At 46.6% G+C, this 12,937-nt stretch overlaps 1 protein-coding gene across 1 annotated transcript in view; it reads right to left on the bottom strand.

Annotated features, from left to right (window-relative positions):
* Window positions 1–650: 650 nt before the first annotated feature.
* HTR3B (5-hydroxytryptamine receptor 3B) overlaps window positions 651–12,937 on the bottom strand; it is a 36,548-nt gene continuing 24,261 nt past the window's right edge. Inside the window, exons 6-8 of the mRNA XM_024255603.2 lie at window positions 3,776–3,986; window positions 2,214–2,396; window positions 651–1,067 (exon numbers count right to left, since the gene is read on the bottom strand). Of these exons, the coding sequence (XP_024111371.2) occupies window positions 832–1,067; window positions 2,214–2,396; window positions 3,776–3,986 (630 nt within the window). The 3' untranslated portion in view covers window positions 651–831. The remainder of the gene's footprint in view (window positions 1,068–2,213; window positions 2,397–3,775; window positions 3,987–12,937) is intronic.

Raw genomic sequence — 12,937 nt, 5'->3', positions numbered from 1 at the left:
GAATTTTATGCTCTGGTTGGTTGGTACCAGGTTGACCATGGGAATCACATCAAGTGAATAATAACCTGTGCTGACTTATTTGTGTTCTCTGGTGTGCCTAACATAATGCCTAGGACTTAATACTCAATAAAGGTTTTGTTGAATGGGTGACTGAATAAATGGCCAAGGCAGGGCTGGAAGATGGAGCTAGCTTACATTTTTTAAAAAACTGCTTAAGCATACATAGATGCATGTGTGTGTCTAGAAATCTTCTGGAAGAAATTACTAACAGTGGTTACTTTGGGTGAGTGGACTGGGATAAGAAGGAAAGTTTACTTTTTTACTGTATACTCATACTGTTTATACATTTTCATGAACATATGATTCTTGGGTCACACAGCAGACTATTAGGTGTATGAAGCTGGACTCAATGGAGAGGCAATGAAGGCAGAAAGCCTTTTATTTATTTATTTTTTTTTTTGAGACAGGGTCTTGCTCTGTCGCCCAGGCTGGGGTGCAGTGGTGCAATCATGGCTCACTGCAGCCTTGAAATCCTAGGCTCGAGCAATCCTCCCACCTCAACCTCCCAAGTAGCTGAGAGTACAGGCATGAGCCACTATGCCCAGCTATTTATTTATTTATTTATTTACTGGTAGAGATATGGTCTCACTATGTTGCCCTGGCTGGTCTCGAACTCCTGGGCTCAAGCAATCCTCCTGCTATGGCCTCCCAAAGCACTGGGACTATAGGCAAGAACCACCACACCTGACCCAGAAAGCTTTTTAACCCACTATTATTCCCCCTCCTCTCTCTCCTAAGTGCCAGCACAATTATTGAAGAACACTTCAGTCTTCACACGCCGCCCCACAGTGCCCAGAGGGAGCACAGAGTGATAGTGTAGATCCCCAGCATGAAAAGGTAGCTTTGGAAGAGCAGTCGGTCAAAACGGGACAGGAGGACCAGCCACTCTGCCTCCTGTTGGTCTGTCTGGTCCTGAGTTTGGAGGTAGTTGCTGATAGATTGAAGCTGCGACCAGACTTCCTTCAGGGTTCCTGGCTGGGCCAGGTGCTCTCCATACAGCGAGGACTCTGTGTGATGGAGGAAAACACTCTGGGTGAGCCAGGGACTACCAAGACCCACCTGGACTTTCTCTTGAAGCTGACGGCCTCATCCTTCAAGGAAAGTTGCAGGTGAAACTGAGTAGTGGGTTGTGTTTGGGTTGGGTACTCTCCCCACCCTATTAGGCGAGGCAAAGTTGTACTGCAGGAAGCCTCGGAGAACACGTCAGAGCTGTATTATGTAAGCAGGGTGTATGTGTGCTAGATCCGTCCAGGAGATTTTCTGAGCTAGAGGTCAGCCCAAATGGACTCAGCAGGAGCTTTAGCGGCTGGGATGATTCTTATACTTGTTCACATTAAGCAACTAGAACCTAAATGTACACAAGCTCCGTGTATGCATGTGTGCATGTGCATGCCAGCACTGTGCTATTCTGAAATCAATGGCTCAGTCACTTTGGGTAATTGGTTAAAATTGGGGATAAAAACAAACAAACAGGCTGGGTGTGGTGGGCTCACACCTGTAATCCCAGCACTCTGGGAGGCTGAGGTGGGTGGATCACCTGAGGTCAGGAGTTTGAGACCAGCCTGGCCAACATGGTGAAACCCCATCTCTACTAAAAATACAAAAATTAGCAAGGCATGGTGGCACACGCCTATAGTCCTAGCTACTCGGGAGGCTGAGTCAGGAGAATAGCTTGAGCCTGGGAGGCAGAGGCTGCAGTGAGCAGAGATTGTGCCACTGCAGTCAAGCCTGGGTGACAGAGCGAGACTCTGTCAAAACAAAGAGTAACTGAGGGCCTGAACTTCAAGCCAAAATTAGACTTTCAGCTGAGCGCAGTGGCTCACACCTGCAATCTCAGCACTTTGGGAGGCAAAAGAGGGAAGATCGCCTGAGCCTAGGAGTTCGAGACCAGCCTGCGCAACATGGCAAAACCCTGTCTCAAAAAACCAAACCAAAACAAACAAAAAAAACAACAAAATGAGACTTTCTAGAAAGCCAGAAGCAGGCAGCCTTCAGTCTCCAGAGAGATAATATAAAATGCCGCACCCAGGCTAAGAAGCAGTTGTTGTAGGTTTTTCACATAGGCCAACGCAATACCTAGTACATCACCAACGGGAATGCATTTTTAAGGTGATCAGTCCACACAGGGGAGAAACACAAGGCTTCTCACACACCTGTTACCACAGCACACTGGGCCCTGAGTTCCACTCTAGGCCTGTCAGCATCGGTGTCTCCTCGAAGGCACAAGAAGGGCTGCTCCTGTCCACCACGCCGCTCATCATGGAGGAATTTGACCAGCACGATGGACTTAGCTAAGCTGAGAACCAAGAAGGCCATGCAGATGGTGAAGAAGTGCCCTGAGAGAAGCCAGAAGAGGTGCAGTTAGCCTCCAGTCTGAAATGCAGCATCAGATATTTTTGTTTTCTTTAGGGACAGGGTCTTGCTCTATTGCCCAAGCTGTAGTACATTGGTGCAATCATGGCTCACTGTAGCCTTAACGTATTGGGCTGAAGTGATTCTCCCTCCTCAGCCTCCTGAATAGCTGGGACTACAGGCACACACCACCACACCAGGCTAATTTTTTTTTATTTTTGGTAGAGACAAGGCCTCACGGCCAGACATGGTGGCTCACGCCTGTAATCCCAACACTTTGGGAGGCTGAGGTGGGTGGATCACAAGGTCAGGAGATCCAGACCATCCTGGCCAACACAGTGAAACCCCATCTATACTAAAATACAAAAAATTAGCCGGGCATGGTGGTGGGCACCTATAGTCCCAGCTACTCCAGAGGCTAAGGCAGGGGAATCTCTTGAACCCAGGAGGTGGAGGTTGCAGGGAGCGGAGATCATGCCACTGTACTCCAGCCTGGAGACACAGCAAGACTCCATCCCAAAAAAAAAAAAAAAAAAAAAAAGAGAAAGAGACAAGGCCTCACTATGTTGTCTTGAACTCTCGGGCTCAAGCAATCCTCCCACCTCAGCCTCCAAAAATGTTGTGATTATGGGTGTGAGCCACTGCATCTGGCTTGCTCTTTTGTTTTTTTCCCTTCCTTCCTTCCTTCCTTTCTTTCTCTCTTTCTTTTTCTCTCTTTCTCTCCCTTCCCCTCCCCTCCCCTTCCCTTCCATTCTTGCTCTGTCACCCAGGCTGGAGTGCAGTGGTGGGATCATAGCTCACTGCAGACTCAAACTTTTAGACTCAAGCAATCCTCCTGCCTCAGCTTCCTGAATAGCTGAAATCAATGGCTCAGTCACTTTGGGTAATTGGTTGAAATTGGGGATAAAAACAAACAAAGAGGCCAGGCACAGTGGGCTCATGCCTGTAATCCCAGCATTCTGGGAAGCTGAGGTGGGCGGATCACCTGAGGTCAGGAGTTCAAGACCAGCCTGGTCAACATCGTGAAACCCCGTCTCTACTAAAAATACAAAAAATTAGCCAGGTGTAGTGGTGTGCGCCTATAATCCCAGCTACTCGGGAGGCTGAGGCAGGAGAATCGCTTGAGCCCAGGAGGCAGAGGTTGTAGTGAGTATGCACTGAATGCCCTGTTGATTTTTAAAATTTTTAGTAAAGTCTCACTATGTTGCCTAGGCTGGTCTTGAACTCCTGAGCTGAAGTGATCCTCCCACCTTGGCCTCCCAAAGTGCTGACATTACGGGTGTGAGCCACCATGCCTGGCTAGCATCAGATCTTTCACAGGGGTCATGTAAGATGAGTGTCCAGTGACCCCGAGGCTGCTTACCAATCAGAGGGGTGCTCCCTACACTCCGTGGCACCTGGTTGGACATGTTGACCCTGAAGACGGTGTAGCCCACCAGCACACTGGTCTTGAACACAATCCTGGCTCGGCAGTTGGGTGGCAGGTAGAAGCTCCCCAGGTCCACCAGCATGAGAAAGATGCTAGGAATCAGCAGACTCACGACATAGACCAGGGGGTGCCTGCGCATCACCACCTGGCCAGGAACAAGCGGTCTGATGAAAAGAGGATCTAGGCCAACAGACTCAGATTTGGCCAAATTCATAGCCAGGAATGCTCCCCGAAGTCCCAATGTTTTCGCATAATGTGAAAAATCTGTCTAATTTATCTTAGAAGTATGTTTCAGGTTACTTTTTGGTTTAGAAAAGAGAAAAAAAATCCTTTAAGTTTTACACAGAGCTAATGTTAATATTATTAATAGTTATAATAAGAAGCAGCAGCTAGCATTTACTTACCACTTGCTGTGTGCCAGGCACCAGACTCAGTGGCTCATAAACTTAACTTACTCAATCTTCACAACTTTAAGGGCTGGGTATCATTAACTTCATTTTACAAACAAGGAAACTGAGTTTCAAAGAGGTTGAATTCCTTGTTTAAACTCACACAGCTGGTAAGTGAGAAACTGTTTTGAAACTAAAATCTTCCTTCTGAAACCACTTATTATGCAATATATTGTATTACTTTTGTGTGTGTGTGTAACGGAGCTTCGCTCTTGTTGCCCAGGCTAGAGTGCAATGGCGCGATCTCAGCTCAACCTCCACCTCCCAGGCTCAAGCAATTCTCCTGCCTCACCCTCTCAAGTAGCTGGGACTACAGGTGTGCGTCACCACGCCCGGCTTATTTTTTGTATTTTTAGTAGAGATGAGGTTTCTTTCCTTTTTTTTTTTTTTTTTGAGACGGAGTCTCACTCTGTCGCCCAGGCTGGAGTGCAGTGGTGCAATCACGGCTCACTGCAAGCTCCACTAGAGATGGGGTTTCACCATGTTGGCCAGGCTAGTCTCGAACTCCTGACCTCAGGTGATCCCCCTGCCTCGGCCTCCCAAAGTGCTGGGATTACAGGTGTGAGCCACTGCGCCTGGCCTATTGTATTACTTTTTGGTCTAATCTATCTTCTTCCTTGGATTCTGAGCTCCTTAGCACCTGTGTGTCTATCATTCTGGGCAGGAAAACTTGCACAATTAAATTTGGAAGTTTGAAGAGGGCTCAAAAATGAGACTATTTGCAAGGTGTGAGCAGGCTTTAGGGAAACCACAAGATGGCGGGCAGACCCCTGGGCTTTTGGGGGACTGGGTGAGCTGTTACCACCCTTAGGCCTGAAGGAGCCAAGGACTGGAGTGGTGACCAGACCTGAAGAGAAAGCTGTGCAGAGGCTGCCAGACAGGACCTGTGGTTTTCTCTTAGCCTGCCTGGTGTTGACTCCACTGGGGCAGAAATGGAGAGCTAAGTACCCCCTCTCGGCCCTCCTCCCTCCTCCCATCTCCTGCCACTGCTTCCCCTGCCCGCTCCCTCTCCCCACTGGCCAAACATGACCAGCGGTCCCATCTTTGCAAGACACAGCTCGGTCTCCAGGAGCACAGATGCAGGGGGTAGAGGAGCGGGTCTCAGTGGAGGCCATCTGAAGCTGTCCTGCTGGCCTGCACTGTGCTGGCCACACAGAGCTGCTCTTGTAGCTTGGAATTTGGGTCTCATAAAATTACTACTATTGTTGCCATTTTTTTATACCTCACTTCTTTGAAATGATGATGGGAAGTGTCTTTAATAAGCACATACACTATTCTCATCCTTCTTAAAGAGAAACGGGTGAATGGCAGGGCTGCTTCCCCACTATGGCCTGGAATCTCATCTCATCCCATCTCTGGGGTAATGATAATCCCCCAAGGGGCCAAAAATAAGACCTATCTTATAGTGGGTCTTCAATAAATGTTTATTAAACAAATGAGTATTCTGGGCCCTTTGCTGTTGGATTTGGACAAAAATAACATTTGAAATCTCCAATTTCTCTGATTCACCAAACAATGAACTGCTCAATACATGTCAGATAGTGTGCCGGACGCTTTCACACATATGGTGTGATTTATTTAATCCTCACTGCAAACTTGGTAGGTAATAGCCTCTACTTTATAGATTTTCAAAAGGAAAGCTGAGCTCCCTTAAGTGAGTAAGTCGAGTAAGGGACAGAGCTGGGATGTGCCCCTACATCTTCTGATTCCAAGCCCAGTGCTTTTTCCCAGGACAGGATAGCTACAACTCTTGACCTGACCAGACCTCTGAGTTGAGTGCAGGTTCTTCTCCTTCATCCCCATCTCCCACTGGAGAAGAGGTCACAAAGAAATGAGCCAGAGATGAGGGCAGAGATGAAGTGCAGAGGCCAGCGATGGAGCAGGAGGTGCCGGGAGAAGAGCTTGGCTGGGGGAGATGAAACATCACATCACCTTGCTGATAAGAGTGGGGGTTCTCCAGCCATTGGGTCTGGGAGCACATCCCGACTCTGTGGAGCTTGGCAAGCCAGAGTTGTTTGGCGGATTGTCGTCTGGCTGTTGTCATTCACATTAAACCATAATTGGCTGCAAACACCTAAACCAGAGCGACACTCACTGCTTTGCAATAATCTGGTTAAAACACATTTCTACCAAAGTTCAGTCAACAAGGAAAGCAACAACAAAATTAATTGTCATCAGCCTGCACCCCTCTAGCTCCTGTCATCATGCAGTGGCTGAGATGGCTGTGGTTAGGTAGGGGCAGGAAAAAGGGAATCAAGTGGACAGAGTCCATGGGGGTTTTATGTTGTGGCCAAGTCTGGGCTATTGGTGATCTAGCCTTGTGGGGTCGGGGTGACGGGATGACCACCCCTGCTGACTCTGGAGGGTAGAAATGGGAACACTCCCTAGAGACTTGGCAGATACTACACAAAGGGGAAGAAAAACATAAGCAAAGTACAAGAAGGCATGTTGGTTAAGCAGAAAGAGCCCAGACTCAAAATCAAGGGGACAGGCCAGGTGTGGTGGCTCAGGCCTGTAATCCTAGCACTTTCGGAGGCCAAGGCGGGTGGATCACTTGAGGTCAGGAGTTCAAGACCAGCCTGACCAAAGTAGTCAAACCCCATCTCTGCTAAAAATACAGAAATCAGCCAGGTGTGGTGACACGTGGCTGTAGTCCCAGCTACTTGGGAGGCTGAGGCAGGAGAATTGCTTGAACTCAAGAGGTGGAGGTTGCAGTGAGCCGAGATCGCACCATTGCACTCCAGCCTGGGCAACAGAGTGAGACTCTGTCTCAAAAAAAAAAAAAAAAGAAATCAAGGGGACAGAGTTCCAGAGCCCCTTGATTCCAAGTGTCTGCACAGGCTAGTTTAAGTCCCCCTGGGTGATGTAGTCAACCCCTCCATGCCTTGATTTCCTCCTTTTTCAAAAAGCAGTTTACTTTTGCCTCGCCAAACATCTTGGGTACAACTGAGATGAGCAGCTGTGCTCTCTACAGCACGTCCCTACGTAAAAAAAAAACAAGCTGAGATGACACCTCTCCACCCAGAGGCTGACACAACAGCAAATGTATGTCTGGGATGGAGCCAGAGATGGATGGTGTGGCCCCTCAAGGTCCCTGATTTCCAAGAAAGTGCAGGTTTATCAGACCACATGTTCCCTGAGAAATCATCTGAGGGAGAGCTGTGGCAAGAGCTAAGAGGTTAGGAGGTAGGCAGACTTTGTGGATATGAGCCTATGTAGTCACACAGAGCCTGCTCTTGAAAGGGCCCTGCACTTGGTTTAGTGCTCCACTGGTGCTATTTTGAAATTCTTAATAATGTTTGAATAAGGGGTCCTGCATTTTCATTTTTCACTAAGCCCTGCATATTATTAGCTGACCCTGTCAGAAGGATAGTCCTCACTGGATGTCAACAGTAAATGAAGGCAGAGGGAAAAGACATAGGGACAAGGGTGGACAATTAGCTTCTGCTGTAACATAAAGCAAAAACATCTCTTGTCTTTGTTTGGCTTATAGACGTAAAACTAGATAGGCCTTCCAAAACCACCTCATCCATTCTCCTACCTTTAGGAAGGATGTTCGCATTTCTAAGACACACAAAATAGTACCTATAGTTTTGGGTTTTGGTTTTCTTCCAGAAGAAAGAATCCACCTTTTTCTTGTGGTTATTTAGGGGCAATGTTGCCTGTGGACTAATTTTTTTTTTTTTAGACACAGTTTCGCTCTTGTTGCCCAGACTGGAGTACAATGACGCAATCTCCACTCACTGCAACCTCCGCCTCCCAGGTTCAAGCGATTCTCCTGCCTTAGCCTCCTGCGTAGCTGGAATTACAGGCACCTGCCACCACACCCAGCTAATTTTTGCCTTTTTAGTAGAGACAGGGTTTTGCCATGTTGGCCAGGTTGGTCTTGAACTCCTGACTTCAGGTGATCCACCTGCCTCAGCCTCCCAAAGTCATGAGCCACAGTGCCAGGCCTAGACTAATTTTCCCTGCAAACCCAGTGCAGCCTAAATAAACTCTAATTTCATCATATAGTTTTCAGAAATTTTTTGTTTTTATTATCTCACTGGCTAATCAGAGCCTTTTATTCCTTTGTTCAATAAACATTAATTGAGCATGAACAGGTTGTCTGGTACTATCCTAAATACTGAAGTTAGTACTATTAATAAGACAGTTCCCTGCTCTTATCCCATCTTGTAGGATCAGGAAGCAGATTCTGGTGATTGAGTGTTTCATGAGTCAGTTGCAGGAGAGAAATTTTGCCCCAGAATGGACCATAATCAAGGTCATTACCTGCTTTAGATCATTTAAACAATGAGATTTGGGACTTTTTGAGTTTATATTTAGATGATATTTTGGACTTAGAGTTGACACTGGAATGATGCTGGGTTAAACTTTGGGGGATGTTGGGATGGGGCTGAATGTATTTGCACATGGAGCAGAAGTGAATTTTGGGTTGCAGACTCTACTATGTTGAAGAGGACCCCCAAGAATTCATGTCTTTCCTGGAACCTCAGAATGTGACCTTATTTGGAAATGAGATCATTGAAGATGTACTAGAGTAGGATGAGGTCATATTGGAGTAGAGTGGGCCCTTAATCCAATGTGACTGCAGTTCTGATAAGAAGAGAAGAGACACACAAGGAGAAGGCCATGTGAAGATGGAGGCAGAGATGGGAGCAACACATCTACCAGCCAAGGAACACCACGGGTTCCTGGCAACAACCAGAGGCCAGAGGAGAGGCAAGGAGCAGATTCTCCCTCAGAATGCCCAGAAGGAACCAACCCTGCCCAAGTCTTGATTTCAGATTTATAGCCTACAGAACTGCAAGAAAATGAATTTCTGTTGTTTTGAGCCACCCAGTTTGGGCTACTTTGTTATGGCAGCCTTGTGACACTAATACACATGACCTGCCAAGTAATGCACAGTGGGCAAATGGCAAAGAATGGACCAGAATATACTGCACTGCCTTTAGTTGTGTGTCAGCGTGATATGGGATTAGGCACATAGTTTCTGGAGTCAAGTTGCCTGGGTTCAAGTCCAGCCTCCACCAGTCACCTTGCAGCCTCCTGTAAGTTACTTAACTTCTCTGCACCTCAATTCATTTATTTGTAAAAATGCAGATACTTGGATCACCCATCTCCTCGGAATGTGAGGATTATAGGTACAAACTTTAAAATGATGCTTGGCATAGAGTAAGTGCTCAGCTTTGTGGTTATTGCTATTATGTCTCCCTGGGCAGATTTTGGGGATCTGTGATAGATGTCAGGAACCTTCATTTATTCATCTTTATGTCCTAAGTGTTCACCATGGAGCCTGGCACATGGTAAGAACTCGAAAGATGTTCATTTAATTGTATTGGACTCTGGTAGTAACGCTACTTTTAGTTCCAATATAATGGAAGTGTGGAGTTAGCCCGAATGGAGGCTATCCTCTTGAGGTCAGTCTTTCTGAGGGCGACCTCTCTGCGGATCATGCAAGAAGCAGTGACTCCTGCTTCTGCTGAGTAGAAGGCATGTCACCTGCTCAGTGTGACACTGCTCTCCGCAAAACTGCCCCTACCTACAGCTCATCATTTCTAATGGACTAAAGGAGCTGGTGCCTTTAAATTCCCACAGAAAGGGAAGAAAAAGCACTTTAGTTTCAGTCCATGTTCCCCATTAGACACCCTTCAGGTGTTAGCAATATTATGCCACAATTTCATTATCCATTAAAGCCAGGTAATAATAAGTACACAAAGGTATTTGGAGCCTATTGATGTTAATGAAAGAGATCAATCTAATTCCGAATGTGTGTGTGGAGAGCTCCTTGGAGATGGAATAGGCCCCAAGGTTAGCCTGTAATTGCCTCCTTGATGGTAGACCCCACCAGTACTCAGTTTCGCATGACCGTCTTTATGACACAGTTGGAATTTTGACGCCTAGACTCCGCTTCATACAGAAGAGCCCATTTTCCTCCTCTCCAAAGCCCCTCCCAGCATTCCCAACTCAGAAAGAACAGGAAAGTTGCTGCCATTTAAGCACCGGAGTCAGAGTTTCTTGGATCTAGACTATGGGTTGCGCTGGATTAGAAAAAAGTCAGTCCGTGATTCCCACATCACTTGAGTGACCCAGAAAGGATATTTAGGGCTCTAAATTCTCTCTCTCTCTCTCTCTCTCTCTCTCTCTCATATGATCTGCTGGCACTTAGAGGGATCTTGATCTTCTATCAAGTTTATAAGCTGCATTCAATAAGTATCTCAACAAAGTTACTCTACCTAATCTAGAAAAAAAATTGTAACAGAAAAAGAGGATAAATGAAGCAACTTTCTTTCCCAAATGCCCCCTTTGCATTTTCTAGGACACCCTGTGTGCACCCCAATTCCTGCCCAAATAAACACTTTACTTGGTGTGAGGATATCTGTGGTTGGGCTCGGTTTAGTTTCCACAGCTGTCCACCCTTTTCCATCCAACACGAGTTCCTAAATTGTATTCCTACCTCCTCCCACTTCTACCCTCATTCTTTAAAGAAAAAAAAAAAAAAACCACTGCCTTGCAAAATCAAATGCTCACCCTGCTGTTTCTGGGAACCAGCACCTCCAATAATATATTGGAGGAAACCTCCCCTCCCATGGCTGCTGGGCCGGGTCCCAGGCTGTACACAGACATCTTTGTAGGGAGAAGTGCCTGTGCTCTGGGCCCCCTGTGGAACGTAGCCTGACTCCAAAGCATCCGTGGTGTCCTCTGATAAACAATTTGTGTCCCAGAGTCGGCAGCTATGATTGCACATTAGCTGAAACTCATGGGGCATCCGGAGCACTTGATTTAGTATAAATGGCAGCAGTGTACCTCAAGCCAAGGGCAAGGATGAATTTAGAATACATTATTGCTTCTCCTGCCTTCCCTATCTGTCCCCAACCTCCCGCTGGGCAGCCTGGACTGAGACACAGCCGGTGAGTAGATTAAGAGGAGATGGTCCTTTGCTGTCAGGACCCTGGCAGGCCCAGTGTTGGCATAATAGAATCAGGCTCTGAATTTCACATCACTGGCTAAGGGCTGTTGAAGGAAACCCAGGTGCCTTGGTTGCTAAATTCAGAGTGAGATGTCTGGTATGGAGTAAGAGAATGAGCCTAGGCTCCGTGCATAGAGCAGAAATGCATGGAGGCTGAGCGAGGTTGGGAGGCAGAAAACTGTGATCGTCACTGAATCCACTTTTAGGCTTTCTAAAGCTGCAGAATTGCTCCTGAGTCTGGCTTCCTGTCCCACCAAATATGATCTGTGACTCTACTCAGGATTCTCTCCCTACTCTGCTCCTGAGGACCAAGGCAGAAGCCAGCCCTGCTAGATAACCCACGTCCACCCCCGGGGCAAAAGAACCCATGGAAAAGTTCCAAGAGCATGAAATCAAATAGCACCTGCCTCCAGCACACTTCCACTTCAACACATACCCAGGGGGGAAGCATGGCAGTGAGGAGAGCAGAGGAACTGGACCATGGCTCTGAGATCCAGGGAAGCCTCCCCTCCATTAGACAATCTTCTCACTGTCTCTGTTCATCATAATTAGAATGGAGATAGTATATAGAAAACCTTCAGCTGCTGTTGATGAATTAACATTTAGGGTGAAGGAGGGTGACACGTAACTACAAATAATAGCTGCTCTATGGAGAGAGAGAGAGTGTGTGTGTGTGTGTGTGTGTGTGTGCACATGTATGCCTGTGCATGCAAGCACATGCCCTTGTTTACCTGCCCCATCTCTTTCCTGTGTTTGTCTCCTCCGTGCAGTGTAGGTAATGGTGTGTGCAGTGTTCTCAGGAGCGCTTGGTAGGTGACTATGTTCCACCTTGCATGTGCTACTCCTTCACATTTCCGTTTAATGCTCTCCATTATTTGGGCTGCATTAATAATGTTTGCAGGCTGATATCTTTAAAATTAATGAGGTGTTTACTCCTAGCCAGGAAACTCATTGAAATTTAAAAAAAAGAAAAAAGAAAAAAGCTTGCTTGCTTTCCTTCCCTTTTCCTCACAAGAAAAGTGGACAAACAGGACACAATGCAAGTTTTGCTTAAAACCAGGCAGAATTCTAGGCAAGAGCCCAAAGCCCACCATCAGGAGGGTATGAGTTGTGATTAGCTACTAGCCAGCATTACACATCAGTCAGGTTCAAACCACAACTGTGTCTAAGAGGCTCAGATTTAAGAGCTTTGCTGAAAAGCTGTATACATCTTTAACCAATTGAGGGATACCTGTAACCTCAATAATAGTTTCTTTCTTTCTTTCTTTCTTTTCTTTCCTTCTTTCTTTCTTTCTTTCTTTCTTTCCTTCCTTCCTTCCTTTCTCTTTCTTTCTTTCTTTCTTTCCTTCTTTCTTTCTTTCCTTCTTTCTTTCTTTCTTTCATTCTTTCTTTCTTTCTCTCTTACTTCTTTCCCCTTCCTTCCTTCCTTCCTTTCTTTTCTTTTGACAGAGTCTCCCTCTGTCACCCAGGCTGGAGTACAGTGGTACAATCTTGGCTCACTGCAACCTCCACCTCCCGAGTTCAAGCGATTCTCATGCCTCAGCCTCCTGAGTAGCTGGGATTACAGGCGCACACCACTACATCCAGCAAGTTTTTGTATTTTTAGTAAAGATGGGGTTTTGCCATGTTAGCCAGACTAGTCTCGAACTCCTGACCTCAAATGATCTGCCCGCCTTG

This window comes from Pongo abelii, chromosome 9 (assembly GCF_028885655.2).
Source record: "Pongo abelii isolate AG06213 chromosome 9, NHGRI_mPonAbe1-v2.0_pri, whole genome shotgun sequence".
NCBI lineage: Eukaryota > Metazoa > Chordata > Mammalia > Primates > Hominidae > Pongo > Pongo abelii.
This window is presented reverse-complemented; position numbering and strand designations above follow the sequence as displayed.